The following is a 20491-nucleotide window of genomic DNA, read 5'->3' on the forward strand; positions in this document are numbered from 1 at the left end:
TCACTAATAGGGTTTCCGCTCTGAAGCACACAATGAGACCTTGTATCATCTTTAGTTTTGTGTATGATGTGTTAATAAGGAAATTTAAAGCCCTGCTAGTTAATAAAAATGCAAAAAGGTTTAATAAAAAGCCTCAGATGAAATCTTTCTCATGAATTAGACTCTGAGTGTTTTGATCAACAGTGGTTCAGCCCCTTTCCCGCAAAGCTTGCCAACTGCATGTCAGATAATCGAGGTGCAACTTCTTCCAGCCAAACCGACAGGATTGTGTTCAATCCCCCGACTCCATTTCTAGCCCTTTAACTGCCGGTAAAAGAAATAAACACTTCATTACGATGGGAAAAGAGACTTTCAAATGGATTTTAGGAGTTGACAAGGCAGGAGTGTCTTGAATCTAAAACCATTTTTTAAATAAATTATTTTAATTGAAATTTTTCATGACCTCATCATTTGAAAGAATACATAATATTTCTTACAAAAATAAAAAGTAATTATTTTTCAATAAAGGAAATTGAGGATCATGAACATTTTTTTAATATACTTTTATATTTAAAAAAAAAAAAAATTAAAAATAAAAGACAGTATAACAAATAATATATGAAAATATGTATAAATATTTTTTTATCTTTCACTAGCATCCATTACTTTATCCATTACAGTAATGAAAATTTGAGTAAATCTTTTTAACTGTCATGAAAATAATGAAAAAAAAAAAAACATTTTCCTTTAGCAAAATATAAAAGCTAAATATAACATATAGTAACAGTTTTTGTGACGAAATGTGGCATGGGTATGTTTTTGACAGGTTTCCACAACTTTACTCTTGTAAATTAATAAAAATGGAAATTTGGAGACCAGTAACAGCTTTTAAATATGCACTCTTAAATATTAAAATCAATTTAAACCTCTCAGAGCATAAAGTAAAACTTTTAAATCTATTGTTCTATTCAAACACACGCACATTAACCAACTTCGAGATTAAAAATGCCTTATGCCAGGAACAAGATTTCACATGTGTTGAATGAGGCAAAGCTGCCCTTTGACCAGAGCTTAAGGTGTTCAGATCAAACGTGTCTTGTGGTTCGTGAAGGTTGGCTGAGGAGTTAATCAATAAACAAAGTGGTTTAACATCAAACTCAATTTGTCAATTAAATTCAATTTGTCAATTAAATATGATATAACACTTAGATAAGTGTTAGAAAGGACGCTCCCACACTGTAAACGGACAGGTTACATGCCTCGGCAGTGTCTTGCATAATCTCATATAATTTGTGTATAATTGTTATGATCTCATGTTGGGTTTATGACCTCATACTGATTCAGAAACTACATGGAATACTTTTACAAGTTAGTGAAAAAAGATCCTTCTTTCAGGTCATAAACATTCTGTCAATGCCATTTTTGATAACCGTTCTGAAAAGGAAGTGTAGAATTCTGATATTGAAATCAAATTGAAACTCTGAAATAAGGGAGAATTTGGATTCGAGTTACAAAGAAGCAGAAGGTCTTGATCATGTGATGATGAGGGTATAGGATGAGGGGAATGGGAAAGACAGGATAACGACTGCTAACAGTCAAGCTAGAACTTTAGTAAACACATGTGATGTCAAACCTGGCCCTCAATGCACGTATTGTTCTCGTTTTCTTTATCTTTCATAAAAGTATTTCATATTCATATAGTGAAATACCTAAAAAAAAGTCCCTATGCTATTTAAAAGGTTCCTAATTTTGTTCTCCTACAAAAGGTTTGCATGCACCAAAGGTAAAAAAACGTGTTAATTTTCTCATAATGTACCTGATACTTCTCAAATTGGTCAGATGGTCCAGTCTGTTGTGATTGGTCAACTCTTCTCTGATTGGTCAGATGGCCCAGTCTGTTGTGATTGGTCTACTCTTCTCTGATTGGTCAGATGGCCCAGTCTGTTGTGATTGGTCTACTCTGCTCTGATTGGTCAGATGGCCCAGTCTGTTGTGATTGGTTAACTCTTCTCTGATTGGTCAGATGGCCCAGTCTGTTGTGATTGGTCAACTCTTCTCTGATTGGTCAGATGGCCCAGTCTGTTGTGACTGGTCAACTCTTCTCTGATTGGTCAGATGGCCCAGTCTGTTGTGACTGGTCAACTCTTCTCTGATTGGTCAGATGGCCCAGTCTGTTGTGATTGGTCAACTCTTCTCTGATTGGTCAGATGGCCCAGTCTGTTGTGACTGGTCAACTCTTCTCTGATTGGTCAGATGGCCCAGTCTGTTGTGACTGGTCAACTCTTCTCTGATTGGTCAGATGGCCCAGTCTGTTGTGACTGGTCAACTCTTCTCTGATTGGTCAGATGGCCCAGTCTGTTGTGACTGGTCAACTCTTCTCTGATTGGTCAGATGGCCCAGTCTGTTGTGACTGGTCAATTCTTCTCTGATTGGTCAGATGGCCCAGTCTGTTGTGACTGGTCAACTCTTCTCTGATTGGTCAGATGGCCCAGTCTGTTGTGACTGGTCAACTCTTCTCTGATTGGTCAGATGGCCCAGTCTGTTGTGACTGGTCAACTCTTCTCTGATTGGTCAGATGGCCCAGTCTGTTGTGACTGGTCAATTCTTCTCTGATTGGTCAGATGGCCCAGTCTGTTGTGACTGGTCAACTCTTCTCTGATTGGTCAGATGGCCTAGTCTGTTGTGACTGGTCAACTCTTCTCTGATTGGTCAGATGGCCCAGTCTGTTGTGATTGGTCAACTCTTCTCTGATTGGTCAGATGGCCCAGTCTGTTGTGACTGGTCAACTCTTCTCTGATTGGTCAGATGGTCCAGTCTGTTGTGATTGGTTAACTCTTCTCTAATTGGTCAGATGGCTAAGTCTATTGTGATTGTTCAACTCTTCTCTGATTGGTCAGATGGCCCAGTCTGTTGTGATTGGTCTACTTTGCTCTGATTGGTCAGTTGGCCAAGTCTATTGTGATTGGTCTACTCTTCTCTGATTGGTCAGATGGCCCAGTCTGTTGTGATTGGCCTACTTCGCTCTGATTGGTCAGATGGCCAAGTCTATTGTGATTGGTCAACTCTTGTATGATTGTTCAGATGGCCCAGTCTGTTGTGATTGGTCGACTCTTCTCTGATTGGTCAGATTGCTGTTGTGATTGGTCTACTCTGCTCTGATTGGTCAGACGGCCCAGTCTGTTGTGATTGGTCGACTGCTTATCGCAGATGTCGGAAACGAAACTCCATTACATATCTGAATTTCAGCTCTGGATCTTCCTCAGCAATCGTACACAGTGAACAGTAACGATGACATTATTTTTTCCGTATCAATTCCAGCTTAAGTTCTCCTCCTTTGGAAGTGCAGCAAAGTGGATTCGCAGCACTGAAAACAGCGTCTTCTCGACATGTTGACAACACAAACCAAACTCTTTCCAGCCTCAACTACAGAGTTTGAGGACAGGTCAAAGGCAAGCCAATGAAAACCATAGGCTGGCATTATAAAAAAAATGTGTTATATTATGTAACAGGAACTGAGGCTGGAATTGCTGATGACTCATTTTGGCAGATCAGAATCAATTCTTTCTTTTAGAAGACAATAACTTGTCTTTGATCTTAAAACTTTGCAGAACTTTTATATTCACAAACAGCTTTACACACGGCATCATTCACTTCCAGGTCTGTTGGCTATAGAAAAACAGTCCTTTATGCTGCTTGATATTGCAAAATGGTATTTGTTATCGTATCATTTAATCCATTGTCGTAATTATAAACACACTGGTTTGTAGTGCAAATAGTTTTACTGCACTTTTCATTTCTCATTGAAATCTATATACATTTATCAGACATTAGTCACTGGCAACATATAGTTTGTGTTTAAATTCAAAACGCAAAAAAACAATAAAAGCAAAATAAGCCACTTTAGAGACTGATGCCAAGTAAATTCGTATTAATTGTACTTTGGTTGCTAATATTAATTACATATCATTGCATCAGTGGTTCGGACAGATGCAAACAAAACATCCGTACAGGAAAATACTACAGTGAAAACTGAAAAACTTTACATGGATTCATACATCCAAAATAAATGTGCGCTATACCTTTAAATCCAAGAGCCTGATTAGAGTCAGAGATACAGTTGAGGGCTGGTGTGGATGTGTGTGTTTTGTGGGGGATGGGTTCCTCTCAAAGGCCTTTGCTGTAGAAACAAATCTGTGACCCGTGTTGAAAACTTTAGGTGCAAGTGGCGCACAATTGTCCACTGTAAAAAATTATGTTCTTACTTAGTATTTTGTCTTGTTTTTCTATTGCACTGACTTATCTGAAAAAAATATATGCTGTCTTGAGAAGAAACATTACTTAAGAAATAAGTCTAAAAATAAAAAAAGAAATAAATCCATGAAAAATTACTAATTAGACTGAAAATATACCGAGTTAGAAAATCCTTTTTCCAGTGTCCTCTTCATGACATGTCATGACATGCAAGACCAAAAGGCATGTCAGCTTGACTCATAACAGTTTGGCCTGCTGAGCAAGTTATCATCAATACTTCACACAACTAGCATATTGTCAGGTTGTGGAGTGTTTTAACCACACCAAAATATGTCAGCCTGAAACACCCTGTGTGCGCAAAGCACTTTAACAAGAATGTTAGCATGATTACCTACTTATTTTCGGAGTAAATTACTATATGGTTGTGTGTAGAGATTAAAAGTTCTTGATTTAACCACATATTTAGGTACATATTGATGGATAAAGAGTGCAACTCATTTAGCTGTGATTATGCTCACAAATGTAGCCTAGCCTCAAATGCTAAAGTGCTAACTGCTAAAAATGTATCTCGAATGCACTGTGGTCACACTAAGATAGAAGTGCCTGTCAAATACATGTATGTAGCTGTAAATTTAGCTCAATAACAACCACGCAACGTAACCCAAGATCTGATTTTCTAAAATAGCAACAAAAGCAGCATTGAGCAAACAGCAGATAAGGTGAAGGCACGACCCACAGACTGTGTGAATGTGAGACCATTCCCTTCCCCCGCTGCTAAAGACACTGCGAGCAGGATTATTCAGCGAGATAATTATATAAGAGAACACTCAATCCCAATCGACTCTCTCCCTCCCGCTGACTAGCTCTCTTCCTCTCTCACGTAGCTTAATCTCCTAACAGGCCCAAAGGCTGCACTTCATGTTTTACGCCCCCTCCCTTTCCCTCTATATCCTCTCCTCCACAGACGTCTCTAACAATAAAGGGCCTCCTACATCCAATATAGAGCAAATCATGCACCACGAACTGCCCTGTTTCATGCAGATGATCCGTCTCTGTCAGCCTGGGTTTGATCAACGGGACTGTTTTTGTCAAAATGCAGTAGCTCTTGAAAGGAAAATGCGCTTTTTCATTGTCAAAGATGAAGAAATTGTTGACCTTTGGGCATCCTCTCTTAAATATTAGAGTAATGGTTTAGGATGATAAAATATGTCAACATATGCTTTTATACATTACAACTGGAGTGTTATTTCTGATGCATTATTTATACACTCCCAAAAAAAAAAAAAAAAATCTGTGGAAAAATGTCCTGTCAGAAAATTATCACCTAGTACTTTATGGACATTTCCTTCAACCTTAAAACCCAGTGCAATGCGACTGCGTCAATCAATATAGCGATAAAACACAGTCTGTGAAATCAATACGGAAAATTCCTTCATAATAACTGGATCTGGGTTGTATTTCTTTGAATAAGCTTTTACTTTAATATTTCCATTTTAATTTTAGTAAATTTGATGAATGTGTTTGCCACTTTATAACTTTTTTAATTTCAGTTTTAGTAATATTTACCAAACTCCTAATTTATTTCAGTCAGTTGCCAAGGCAACATTTTAAATTTTCTTTAAGCTAAATTTTTTCCTTTTATTTAATTTTAATAGAATTTTTATTAGGGCTGTCAAACGATTAGTCGCGTTTAATTGCATCCAAAATAAAAGTTTGTGTTTACATAATATATGTGGGTGCACTGTGTATAATTATTATATATATATAAATACACACATATGCTTGTATATATTTAAGAAATATTTTCATGTATATAAATATAAATATAAATATTATGTATATAAATATACATGCATGTGTGTGTATTTATATATATAGAAAATAATTATACACAGTGCACCCACATATATTATGTAAACACAAACTTTTATTTTGGATGCGATTAATCGCGATTAATCGTTTGACAGCCCTAATTTTTATTTTATTTTGGTTACCGAAACAATGACTTTAACAGTCAATCAGTAACAGTGCCTTGAAGGCAACGCTGCCATTTTGGATTCTCCCTCTGATGATTTCTACCCAGCTGCAGTTACAGTTGACGTCATTTTATGGATATTGTGATTCTCACTTCTATAAATGAACGGAGTGATTCCAAGGAAACAATCTGACGGCATGAACGGGATGTTAGGTGAATCCTCAATATTTTCAGGTGTTTTCCTATAGACAGTATTTAAGGAAGCATTGGTTCTCAAATTTAGTTTGATTTACTCTAAACCATATCTATATATAATTGTAGTGCACATTACTGTTAGTTACACTATAGGTGTTTGTGTGGTTATTTAGGCATTTTCTAAATGACTCATCTGTAATTTCTTCCACAGGATTTTTTATGATGATCATAGCAATTTTTTAAAGTCAGACAAAAGAGTAAAAATTAATGTGGTGTCTGCACAGTAAATTGGCATAAATGTAAGTGCATTTTAAATGCTCACAAACCAGCTGATTAGAACGTGTACACTAAAAGTTTTCCACCCACATAACCAACGACTGAAGTGTTAAACTAACATTTTCAGCTTTTCTGTTAGTGTGCAACAAGTCCCACCGCACAGGGACACACCCCTTAACTAACTATAAGCCCTTGAGTAAATAAACCTCAGCTTGCTGCAACAAGCATATTGGAATGCTAATTTTAGTGCGAGTCGACACCATCCACTTTCCCTCTTTTTAAACATTTCCCCCCATATTTCATTTTTGTGCCAAAACGGTTTGTGTAAAAACTGAGGAGGGTTAAGAGAGAGAGAGATTTTGATTTCTCTCAGAGCAAAAACAGACTCTGTGTACATTCTTGCTGTCACACACTAACGTGATTAGCCACAGCAACAGCCAATCAGAGAGAGAGTAGCCTTTGAAATGGCCGTTGAAGATATTAGCCCCATCCTATCATGGAAGACGCTGATGTTATCCGAGCCCCTACACTGGTTGTGACCAGTAATAGTTATAGATCCAAACAAGTCCTCTTTGAGAAGTTGGTGGGCAGTACGGGGTGGGATTTGAGGAATTTGGGGGGGGGGGGGAAACACACAAGACCTTAAAGTATGGAAAAGTACAGAGTTTTTTTTCTCAGAGTAAATGCATGGGGGATCATTGCAAAGTCTTGCGCAATAGCATCTGTTGCTGCTAACATCAATACTTTCATTCCAGCAAGGCTAAAGCTAACATTTGAGGGGTTTTACCTGCAAGAAATTCAGACATCTACTTAATTGTCTTTTTATATAAAACAAAGTCCAAATCAGCTCAATGTATGCATAGAACCTCTCAGTTTACTCTTGCAGGCATATGTGTCATTTGGGGGAAGGGCTGTTATTCTAGTCAGGCGCATGCTAGTCACATGACTGTCTTTTTGAGCTGGCTAGCGCACTGTAACTGTGGAAGTTATTCGCACTATGATTGGAATTTACAAAGTAAAGTGTAAATATTTCAAACCATCACACATTCTGGTTCCTTCCCACTCAGAAATAAGCCTCCCTTTGTAATAAAAACCTCCAACATTCATTCATAGAAGTCAAACAGCTTGCTAATCTTTTCTAACAGTTAAGTTAGCTGGTGCGAAAACAAGAAAGAGACTTTCAAAACTTGACTGTGATGAATTAATGTTGAGAATGAATAGGCTAACAGTTGTTGGTTTAACACACCTTCATTCACTATTAGCATTAGTAGCAACCCAAAGTGCCTGGGATTGTAAATGTGAGATCAGATCTTAAAAATATAGAACCAAAAAAAAAAAAAAGTTTTACAGCCTGATGTCATTGGAGAATGATTTTGAACTGTATTTTGCTAGCTCTTTAGAAATCCATCTATTCGCTACTGCTGCTTTAAAGGACACAGAAACCAAAAAGCTAATCAGAGGATCATACATGTGACACTAAGAACTTGACAATCTCCACAGAATCATATAGCAAATCAAGAACCTTATATTTTCACACAGTCACTTATGATCGAGTGTTTTGTCGAGGAGATGTGCTACTTTATAACGGGTCACAAAATATTACCACAAACATACATTGAAGAATGAAATCAAGAAATAATTACACTCCAGAAAAACAAAGACTTTTGTGGGCTCTTTTTAAACACACTGGCGACATTCTAACTAGCACATTCAACATCTTAGCAAATAACAACATGCTAAAAAACAGTAACATTTTACACAGCTCCCATTTGCTAACATTAACTGTTGGTTAATGCATTAACTAACATAAAATAACAATGAGCAGTTTATTTTTTAGCATTTATTAACTGTTGATAATAATAGCCCAGACAGCAAACTGACATTGAATCAACGTGGAAACGACGTCTCTCATGACATTGAAACAACGTTGATTTTGCTCATCGAATTAACGTTGAACCAACGTCAGACGCGGCATTCTTCAAAGCTAAATGAAAATCGAAAATTGGTTTGCTTTCATAACGTTGAAACAATGCGTTGATTTCAAGTTGATTTTCCGTTAGTTTTGAAAGAATGACGCGTCTGACGTTGGTTCAACGTTAATTCGATGAGCAAAACTATGTCAGATCAACGTTGTCATATTTCCACGTTGATTCAATGTCAGTTTGCTATCTGGGAGGTAATAAACTCTGGATCTTAAAATGTTAGTAAATTGAGATTACTATTAACTAAGATTAATAATACAAAAATTAACCATGGTTTAACTACAAATAACCCCCCCCCCCTCCCCCAAAAAAACAAAAAAAAACATGGTTATTGTAGTTCACTAACCATAGTTTAACCATGGTATTTGTAGTAAAAGTGTGGATAAACAAATCGCAAACAGTCTGCCAAAAAAAAAAAAACATTGTTAATACAATAAAACCACGGTTAATTTTTCTAAGTATTACTCAGTCTTAGTTTTTTAACTAATGATAATAACGAGAAAGCTTTTTGCAAAGTGTTACCAAAACATCTTGGCGTCATGACAGTATCACTTTATTTTCTCTAGAAAGTCCCCAAGTTAATACGTGTTATAAAGATAAATGGCCAAAAAAAAAGGACATATAAGTTCTTTAGCAAAACAAAATGGCAGTTTCAGGGGACTTATGTCACTGCAGAACAGCTGCTCCATTCCTTCTTGAGCTATACGCACCAGCTGTGATGTCACAGTGAAATTGGAAACCACAGCGTCCTGTTTATGCACTGAACACACTGTTCATGTCTATAGTTCACACATACGGATGTGCCGCAATGCCTATAGAGATCAAAACCACTGTCAATCAAACACTAAGTCAATGGAACAATGCTTTTTGTGAACACACACTAGCTGGACAAAGCCAAACGGTTCCTCTAGATTTATAGCGTTTCATCAGTACACGGAAATAACAGTGTGAGATGTTTGCACTTGAACGTTTCATTATTGGCCTTCGCACAGGCTGACGTTAAACCCCTTCCAGTGCCAAATGACCTGAACTTGTGTAACTAAAGTGTGACAGGCTATAATTCACCCACAAACACTATTCTAATTTAAATTAACTGCTAATAAGAGCAACAACAAAAAAGTGATTACAAACTGAAAAAAGTGTCAATTTACAAAACCTATAGTTATATACATATATTACTTGTACACATATGCAATTTTTAAGCCAAATTATTACAATTAAAGAATCCTTTCATCAAATAAAGAAATCTTAAAGGCCCCTTTGCAGAAGTTAATGGAAACTGCTTGAGTCTGCAGATAACGATAGAGGTCAAATATCACTATCATTACTCAAGGCCGAAGAGTTTTCTCATTCACATTCACACATACAAACACACATTTTCCTATTATTTCATAAAACATTTGTATGATCTTCTGGGCAGAGCGTACTGAATGATCTTGTGGCACAGGCATACATAAAAAGCACAAAAGTTTTTGGACAAAAACACTCTGTGGGCTGATTGTGTGGTTTGGAGAAAGTGAGTGAGGAATGAAAACAAACACTGAGGCCTGCTGTACTAGTCATGAAAGTATCATCACACCACCCTCTAGTGGTACAAACCAACATTTATTCAATCGAAAACATGTTTCAATCATACAAAGGGAATATGCATTAGATGCTGTTATTTTGAAGAATAAATTACAGCTATTAAACAGAATATGAATGGGTGCAACAATGTCTCTGAAAACCAGTTTTCTGTAAGAATTGTTCAGGTCTTCAGCGACGGCCTCTGGCGTCTTTTGGCATCTCTGTGTTTCTTGCGACACTCCTGTTGGTGGGAAATACAAACTGATCAACAAATATCTGTACTTTCAAATGTCAAACAACTAGAGCCAGACCGATATATCGGCCGGACGATATTATCGGACGATATTAGGCATTTTCCATAATATCGGTATCGGCAGTTATAATGGCCGATAAATGAATATTTAAAAAATAAAATAAAAACGGACGAAACATGCTTCAATCATCTCTCCTAGGCCTGTTATATTGAAAATGTAAGTTATACGTTGCGAGGAGTGAACATTTAGACATAGTGAAAAAGTATCAAACGTATCTTGTGCAGAAAAGTTAGCTTTTCTTTTACACGTGTGTGAAATCCAACAATATTTAATAAAAAAATAATAATCGGCCGATATATCGGAATATCGGATTTTAAAACCCAAAAATATTTGTATCGGTATCGGCCTTCAAAATCCTTTATCGGTCGGGCTCTACAAACAACCATTTTAACATATGGTAAACTAGGAGTCCACAATCTGTTTCAAGCCAAGAGACTGCGCATAAAATGCTGCATTTTAATAATATGCACATATTATTAATAATAATAATGTATATACTATATTCAAATGCATTTTAATGTCATATACATGTGCATTTACATTTTACTTAACAAGGACGCATTTAGCTTTCTTTGAAATGAAATTAATATTGTATATTATCCATTTTTCTTCCACATAAATCACATACATCTCTGAGTGACGTCCTCTTCTCTTCCCAGGCTTCCCTCTGGTCTCCAAGTTTTCCGCTTCTACAGAACATTCCCGGCCCCTCTGATAAAAAAATAAAGAAAGTTTCATATGCAGATCATTTTAAAGCCACAAAAGGTACATCGATTTAAAAAAACAACAACATAAAACCCTTTTTAATTTACCCACACACACATGAATAATCCATCAAATATGCTGCTGTTATAGTTTGTTAGTGAAAATCTTTAATTAATCATGAACATCTTAAGTTGTCAGGACCCTTTAATAAAGAAAAACTGTTTAAATCTCACCTTTTAACCGTTCGTCATCTTGATAGAAAAAGAAAAACCTCTTTTTTAATGGTGTTGGTTCCCTGCACAAAATATAAATCAAAGTTCAACACTTTCATTGAAAATATTGATGTTCTGTTATATAAATATACTGTAATCAAACAAACAAAAAAAGCTAAAGAGAGTGAGATCTTCTTTATTTGTACTTCATTTAATTTTGTAGTTCTACAAGGCACATATTTGAAAAGATCTACAAATAGTTTAAAATGTTAAATGATAATATAATTACTCTGTGATTTTGCTGGAAGCGGATTGGTCCTCCTCAACCTCGTCCACGCCTTCCTCGTCTGAACTGCTGTCCTGGAAACGAGGGTCCACTTGCCAAGAGAACTTGGCTCCTTTTAACGTCTCTATTTTGTACTCGTCTGATTGGCCAAAAAACACAGTCAATTTATACTTGAACATAGAACTGTTAAATGTGGTATAGTGTAAAAGTAATTTCATAACACTAAAATAAGCTGCATAAATAAACACAAACACCAATCCTGAATGAAAACGGTTGATAAACCAATGGCGACAACCAATATCCAATGATCTATCTCTAATAAAACGAGATGAATTGTATGTAAATGATCAATGCACCTGTCTTAGTGGTCGTCTCCGCAGCGCCGTCCTCGCCAAAGAAGGAGAACTTGAATCCGCCTGATGTGTCTTCATAGACTTCAACATTAGAAGGGAAGGAAACTTCCATTGGCGTCATTATATCTTCAGTCTCTTCTGCCTCTTTGTCCCATGAAACCGTCTCCCTCTCGACCTGGTTTTCTTTGGGCATCCCGAAGACCTCCTTCAAATCCGCCGCCACCTCAAAGTAAATGTCCTTAGACACCTCAGGGAGTTTTTCAGCCTCTTCGCGTTTCTTTCGTCTTGCCGCTTTGCTGTACGACACCAAAAACGCAAATGTTAAAGGAGTAGTTCACTTTAAAAAAAACTTTTGCTGATAATTTACTCACCCCAATGTCATCCAAGATGTCCACGTCTTTCTTTCTTCAGTCGAAAAGAAATTGAGGTTTTTGATGAAAACATTCCAGGATTTTCTCCATATAATGGACTTCAATGGGAACCAAACGGTTCAAGGTCCAAAAGACAGTTTCAGTGCAGCTTCAAAGGGCTTTAAACGACACCAGACGATGACCCTTTGAGTCATGACTCGAAAATTTGGGCTTATAAAACTTAAACTTTTTTATTTATTTTTTAAATGAGCGATCGTTTCGCTTGATAAGACCCTTATTCATAGTCTGGTGTCGTTTAAAGCCCTTTTGAACAGTTTGCACTGAAACTCTTATTTGGACCTTGAATCGTTTGGTTCCCAATGAAGTTCATTATATGGAGAAAATCCTGGAATGTTTTCATCAAAAACCTTAATTTCTTTTCGACTGAAGAAAGAAAGACATGGACATCTTGGATGACATGGGGGTGAGTAAATTATCAGCAAAAGTTTTTTTTTTAAAGTGAACTACTCCTTTAAATGACGGCATGAGGAGCAAAGTTAACTAAAAGTTTATAATATAATACCTTTCTTTCTTCGGCTGCTCGATCTTGGATTCAAAAGCGGCGTGTTCCTCTTGTGTTGGGTCGTAATGCAGACTCGAAACATCTCTGCAAAAACAAACAAGATACATAAATATATTTTTTATAAAACATGATGTGTGCGAAAAGAACATCTGAATACAAAGTCATACTTGAATGTCTTGGTCTTTTTGGTGTTTTGCGGCTGTATGCTTGTGTTTAAAATGCTCTGGAGGATGTCTAGACTTTTCTTTTTCTCTTCAAGAAGTTGCTTTTCTGCATCTTTTTCTGGAGCCGCAGCATCTGAAGATTAAAAGATTGAAACCGTTGAACCACGTTTAGGTCCAAGAACGGACTGGAATAAATCACGAATCACAAATCACCTTTTTCTTCAGTCTCATCGTCGCTTTCCAGAAATCTCGAATCGATCTGGAATCTCGAATCTGTTCCGAATCTAGCCTGCAGCTTCATGAGCTGAAAAGGAATGAAGAACGATGAATGAGAATTCAAACAAACTAAACAAAATCTCCATCCTGAACGAGAGTCTTAACCCAAACCTTCTGTCCAGCTTTGCCCTCAAACTGAGGCTTTATCTGGAAACCATCATCCTCAGCATCATCATCATCCTCATCGTCACTGTTGAACAGCTTGTTGCAACCTGGCTTTTTGTTCTCCTGTAGAATTATGATGAAAATAAACACAAAGAACAACTCAAGAGTTCAACTTCTAATTCCAATCTTGGTCCATATTTGCCTTTTCTTTTGATGTGGACGCTTGTTGATCATCGGGTTCAGAATCGTCCTCAAAAAGGCTTTTTTTCTGGCTTGTTGGTTGTTCTTCTGTTTTGTTTGTGGTTTTGTCCTCTTCTTCATCAGAATCAAACACAATGTGTTTGCCTTTGTTCGTTTCCACTTTGTCCTGAAAAAAGATCATGTTAGAGCAAGTGGCACTAAAAGAAAAATTCGATTTTCAAAGAGATTAATATTAATATTCAGGCCAGTCAAAAATGTATGAAATCAATGAACAAAAAAGTACAAAAGCTAAAGACAAAATGAAAAAATATTTATTATGTTTTTGTCACACAACTTTCCAGTCAAACAATGTTTGTCAGCTCATGTGAAAAATCGAAAAATATATATATATTTTTTTACATTTATTATGTTTCGCAAGCTTTAATACTGAGCAGGAATTCTCTTTTTTCTTCTGTATAATTAATTTATGAATAATGTAAAGAAATGGCCAACATTAAAGTTACACTATAAATATAAATTAAAAGACTGTGTGAATAAATTAAAAGACTGAAATTAAAAAACTAAAATTAATCATTTTAAATGGTTACATGTGAATTTAGACATCCCAACATTATAATGTACATTATGAAACATGAAAAATAGAGGAGGAGATTTGGTATCAGGAAAGATCCATGAGCCGGAGAAATAAATAAATCTAAAATAGACCAATAACCAATATGGTTTAGACCTTATTCAGAGCAGCGCCATGACAGGTATGAAAGTGAGGCTGTGAGGGATAGACTTACTGCGTTTCCAATGGCATCCGCTGTAAAAAGCTGAATAAAGCGGCTAGATTACTTACAATTTTCCACAGCTTACATTGTCGGGAGTTTTTTGTCAACTGACATTTCTTGGAAAGATATTTTTCCAGTGTTTTATGACAGTACAGTACAGCCCATTGAAGAGATGCATGTCTATCCCTCACAGCCTCGCTTTCATTCTGACTAAAAATCAAAGATGGCGCAGCCGTGAATAAGGCGTATAGATGGATAGCGAATCCCTTAAAATTCAGCCTTTTCCTCATATAAACCATATTCAGACGGTGTAGAGTACAGAGTACAAGCTGTATGGACTAGTTTTATACAATAGTTGTACTCACCACGCTGGAAAGAGCCCCCTGAATGAGTTTCTTCTGCTGTTCGGCCTCTTTCTGTCGTTGCTCCAGCGCCGCAAGACGTTTCTGGTTGTCCTTCTGTTGTTTCTGAGCGTCTATGACCGTTGAGTGAAGAACTGTTGAATGCGACTCAACTTTCAACTTTGAATCGACTGGTTTGCAATCCTTTGGCTGAGGCCTGGACTTCTCCTCATCATCACTAGTCTCCGATTCCTCACTAGAAGAGTCACTACTGGAAGATCTGGAGAGCTTTGTCTTCTTGGGTTTGATTGGGGTGTTTGAGTTCGAGCTAACAGTCTTCAGTTTGGTTTTAGGATTGGTTCTTATCGATTGTGTCACTGAGGACGTTTTAGAAGTGATGACTTCAGAACTATCTTCACTCTCGCCGCTCTCTGAGTCACTACTGGAAGATCTGGAGAGCTTTGTCTTCTTGGGTTTGATTGGGGTGTTTGAGTTAGAGCTAACAGTCTTCAGTTTGGTTTCAGAGATGGTACCTACCGACTGTGTCGCTGGAGATGTGACGACTTCAGCACATTCGCCACCTTCTTCACTGGTTTCCGATTCTTCACTCGAAGAATCATCTTCTGATGACTGGTTTTCAAGTTTCTTTGAGGTTGATTGTACCGTTAAATTGGACAGCTTCTGTTGAGATGGACGGGTTGAAGACTGTTTCTGACTTGTATCTTCTGAAACGCTTCGTTCTTTCAAATTATGGTCTTCTTTGAGTCTTTTAGGAGATTCACAGTCAATACTCTGAGCAACTCTTTTCAAGATGGGCTCTGGACCTCCAAAGAGATCCTTTGTTCCAATGAAAGCTGGAAGAGATCCCTTGGTCACCCGATTCTTACTTTCTTTTTCAGGGGTGTAGCCTTTAAAAAGCGAAGCTAGAATATCTTCAGGGTTAATACCGCGTCTTTTGAGTGGTGCGCTTGGGGTCTTGATTTCTTCTTTGGGTTCTTCTACACTTTCATCATCTGAAATCTCCTCTGTGTTTTTAGCTAGCTGCTCCAAATCCGCTAGGGAGAGCTCTAAGCGGCAGCATTTCCCCATCATGGCTTCATATTCAGAATCTATGCTAACATCATCATCCGATACCTCGTCGCTACCACCGTCAGATTCAGACGAAGATTTGTTTCTACTGGACTTTGTTTGGGATTCTTGGCCAACTTGTGTTTTTTGGGTCTTTCTCTGGGTTAGTATTTCATCGGTGTCCGCTGAATCGTAATCCTCATCATCTTTTGATGTAGTTAATAGCGATTTTTCGCCATCTTGTTCCGTTGTGCCCCAAAAAGTGTTAGATTTAACAGCAAAATCATCTCCCACCACTTCCAGGTTGTCATCGTCATCCTCCGCAGAGGTTTGTTTTGGGTTCCTCGAATGTTCTTGAGAAACCAACATCCTGATTTCGTCTTCAGAGTCAGCATCACTGTTCAAAACACAAACTGGCTTTTTAACAACAGGTCTTTGTTTTCCTGACAGTCCGTTTTGTTGGATCACCGCTTTGTTCTCGTTTCCAATGGCAGCCACATTACTTCTACTGCTCTGAGCCACATTGCTAAGAAATGAACTCAAGTCTACTTTAGGTCTTTTGGGACACGGTTTCTGCTTTGGAAACTCTCCTCTCCTTTTCTTACTGATTTCATCATCTCCACCTTCCATCTCCCATGTCAGCTTGGACACTGATGTGACGTCGTCGGCAGTCTCCAGTCTCTTGATGTTATGGCAGTGTTTGGATGGATCATATTTGAAGATGTACTCAAGAGTTAAGGGAAGATTAGGAACTATTTGGAAACCATGACATTTTGTTCTGTATTATGATCCCAGATCTACAACTTTGTAGCTTGGAAATTGCAGTTGCTATCTATAGATTATTGACTTTAAAATAAGTTTTTAGCAAGAAAAACAGAGCCTGGGTTCTCCCAAGGTTTTTTCTCCATCCAATCTGATGGAGTTTGGTTCCTTGCCACTGTCGCCTTGCTTTTGGCTTGCTTTGAGCTTGCTCAGTTGGGGTTATTTAGTGTTTAGCAATGTTGTTGATCTGTGTTGTGCTACTTTCATGTTATCACTGTGAAGCTGCTTTGATACAATCTGTATTGTGAAAAGCGCTATATAAATAAATGTGACTTGACTTGACTTGAAAAACAAGAAACAAGCAAAAGGGCACTTCTACACATCCAAGCATATCTAAAAATCTTAGTAAATCTTGCAATTCCAATCTACCAATAGAACAGTAACACAAAGGATATTTTGCTTTTTCCTTTACATTTGAGATTCAGGACAGGAAGGACCCTCCCAAATTTACTCACAACCCAATCCTGGAGGAGTGGAGAAACACAAAACCAATGTTAAATCAGCATGGGGCCATTTCAACTTAACGAATGTTCCTAGCTAAAGAAAATTATGGACACAGACCTTATGCCCAGGGATTTCCGTCCCTGGAACAGCAGCTTTCATGTGGAAATTTTCAACACCGGCTGCTTTAAGTGAGTCTACTAATTTCTCCTGAGGGATGATCTTTGGGGTATTGGTCTTTTCAACCATTTGCTGTCGTTCTTCAGCAAGTCTGACAAAGAAAATGTAGATTTAAAGTCTATGATTGGATCATTATTGCACTGATTACTATGTTTAAAGCATATTTTATGTTTGGGATCAGTTCTTACAACCCTAAGTGATGGAGTGTATAGCTTTTCATTTCTTAAACAACCATGTAAGACACATCATAGCCATATTCCAGGGAGACAATGTCAAGATTTATCAGGCTCAAATTGTGAAAGAATGGTTTGAAGGGAGCGTGAAGAATCACTTTCACACATGAAATGACACCTGATTCCACACTTAAATGTTGTGATGTTATTTCCATCAAGAGGTGCATCCGATACAATGCAAGAGTCAAGCACTCTGTAAAGTCTCCTTCAGCACATCCCAAAGATGTTCAATGAATTTAAGGTCTAGACTCAATTCATGTGTGAAAGTGATTCTTCATGCTCCCTCTCAACCATTCTTTCACAAATTGAGCCTGATGCCATCTTGACATTGTCATCCAGGAATACGGCCATGATGCGTCTTCCAACATGGTTGTTTAAGAAATTAAAAGCTACACACTCCATCAAGTATAGTTAAAAGAGCTGTTGCCAAATATATAACATGCCAGAAACTGCAATAATGATCCAATCACAGACTCTTAAGCATCTGCATATTTAAATCCAAACAGCTGGGCAGTGTATAGCAATTCACAAATATATAACATAGCAAAATGTACACAAACACATGCATACTTACGTATGTAGAAAACTTTCCTTTGCCAGCTGAATGAGCAAAGTTCCACCTTTCCATGTGGATTTATTTAAGACACCCATACCTGTATAAAAAACAAATGCGCAGATTGAATTACTGCATGACACAGCAACACTCTTTAAGTAAAATTTAACGTTAAATAAATGCATGTACATCTTTTGTATTCAGCATCTGTGATGTTTATGTTGATGTAGCCAAATGTTTTCAGAGGAGATCCTGCAAACAGATTAAGCACAATTTCAGAATAATATGGAATGGGTACCCAGTGAATGTAAAAAAAAAGTTAATTTGGTTTTCATCAGATTTCCTACCTTGCTCATCTTTCCTTCTGATAATTTCCACATCTGACACATCCCCAAATTTGCCAAATCTGTCTTTGAGGTCCTTCTCCGACACAGTGTGGCCGAGACCTCCAATGTACAATCGCTTCATGGCCAGATGTCACGAAACCAAAGCCTTCTGTATATCATCAAAACACACATAACTAAACATACAGAAGTCTCCATCCCAGACAGACTTCAAAAGATACTAATGTAGAACTAATGTATATCTGTGTAAAATGTACAGTGTAAGCCTTGTACACAAACGTAAGCAGATTTAATTTTTCTATAAAAAGAAAATATTTGAACTGCATTGAAAAAAAAAATACAAATTATGTAAATTATGTTTAAAAACATTTGACACATGGACGTATGATTATTAGAGAAGTGCAAACTGTATGATCTTAATTTCCCCAATGCCATATTTTAACATACATAGTTAAAGAGTTCCTAAACTATTCCCCAAGGTAGAATATATTATTCATGTAAACTCAAAACACACTTACGATCATGCCAAAGATTCACATGTACATGCTGATGTTACACTGTAACTGTTCCGCTGTGACACCATGGACGCGTCTTCTTTAGTTCCGTTTGAAAATGGAATGGAAAGTTCCATTTATCACAAGATTATCATTATTAGACAAATGTCCAATTTTTCATATCCAAACGTGAACTATACTCAGTAATAAATGGGTTTATAACAAAGTGACCTCATAATAATGCTATTTAGATGAACATGCAAATGTTTTAAGCTGTTTTTGGACATGGTTTACCCATAGGGTTTACCCATCCAGTTTCCATTTGGTATGTTCCGCGTTGACGCGGGATATAGTTGAATCCGTCAGAAAGTCGAGCTGTTTACCTTCAGGAGAATATTAAAGTAAGCTTATTCCTTTAAACATTTGGTTGTAAGATTGATATAAGTGCTACATGAGGTATTAAGTCCATATAAGGCACAACAAACAGATTTGTACCATAACTTTTTATGTTATTATTAACGTTACGTCAGTGAAATCTCTTCTGATTGATGATTAACGTTATGTTTTATGGTCAAATCGAGCTCCTGTCATTTGATATACAACTAAACATCGATGAAACTATACAAATGTTTATAATAAACATAGAGATAGCTGCAGGATCATTTGTCCGTTTGTAATGTTAATTAACGTTAAATAAAAGCGTTTTTGACTTGAACTGCTGTGAAATTAACTTACTTTCCGTATGTTAACGTTACATATTTTGTTGAAATATGTTATTAATATTAATTAGATAAGTTAAATTTCAAGGTTCGTGTCTTAAGCTGATTAATTATAACCTTTGTATCATAATAAAACTAGTGGCATGCAAATGTTTACATAATGTTATTATATAAATTATGACGTTATTGTGTATATATCATGTAATTACTCTGTCTTTCTCTCTATGTATTTTCATAAATTACTTCTTAGTTGATTGAGGAAGATCATGGAGCAGAAATATGAGGAAGAGATCCAGATGCTCCAACAGGAAATTGAAATGCTGGAGGCTGAACAGGAGGAGACTTTACGGTCCATTTTCATACAGCATGGAGATCGACTACAAGAAGAACTGTTAGCACCTTTCTTTGGATTTTGTTTGGTGTCATATAGCAGCATAATCTGTTAAATGGACAAAAAATGAACAACCCCCGTCTGCCTTGGTTGTGAAATCTTTGTAGGAGAACCTCACTGAAAATGGTTCACTTGAAGATTTTAGTTCACTAAATTAATTACATTGAAGTTTCAACACTTTTTTTCTCTTTCAGAAAGTCTATCTTTGAGGAAAGAGGAGGTGAAGGAGCACATAAACGCGCCCTTTCAAAACTCCACACGGAAGTCCGAGACTTGGAGAAAGACCTCAGACGACAGACGGAAATAAACGGGATTGCTCTCAATGAGTGTTTTGTGAAGACGTTACACAAAAGTGAGAT

General features: G+C 37.0%; 2 protein-coding genes across 2 annotated transcripts in view; one reads left to right on the forward strand and one right to left on the reverse strand.

Annotated features, from left to right (window-relative positions):
* Positions 1-10244: 10244 nt before the first annotated feature.
* nol8 (nucleolar protein 8) lies at positions 10245-19135 on the reverse strand. Its single transcript, XM_089133886.1, has 17 exons — positions 19047-19135; positions 18532-18679; positions 18374-18436; positions 18206-18284; positions 17339-17489; positions 17171-17241; positions 14912-16676; positions 13775-13939; positions 13579-13695; positions 13405-13495; positions 13195-13324; positions 13028-13111; positions 12098-12390; positions 11745-11880; positions 11477-11538; positions 11167-11249; positions 10245-10465 (listed from the first exon to the last, which is right to left on the reverse strand). Exons 2-17 carry the CDS (start codon positions 18650-18652, stop codon positions 10406-10408), a joined length of 3471 nt encoding a protein of 1156 aa, XP_088990012.1. The 5' UTR covers positions 18653-18679; positions 19047-19135; the 3' UTR covers positions 10245-10405.
* A 179-nt stretch (positions 19136-19314) lies between these two features.
* cenpp (centromere protein P) overlaps positions 19315-20491 on the forward strand; it is a 56739-nt gene continuing 55562 nt past the window's right edge. The window contains exons 1-3 of the mRNA XM_039691066.2: positions 19315-19423; positions 19992-20132; positions 20327-20484. Of these exons, the coding sequence (XP_039547000.2) occupies positions 20008-20132; positions 20327-20484 (283 nt within the window). The 5' untranslated portion in view covers positions 19315-19423; positions 19992-20007. The remainder of the gene's footprint in view (positions 19424-19991; positions 20133-20326; positions 20485-20491) is intronic.

This window comes from Pimephales promelas, chromosome 2 (assembly GCF_988280905.1).
Source record: "Pimephales promelas chromosome 2, fPimPro1.hap1.1, whole genome shotgun sequence".
In the NCBI taxonomy this organism is placed as follows: Eukaryota; Metazoa; Chordata; class Actinopteri; order Cypriniformes; family Leuciscidae; genus Pimephales; species Pimephales promelas.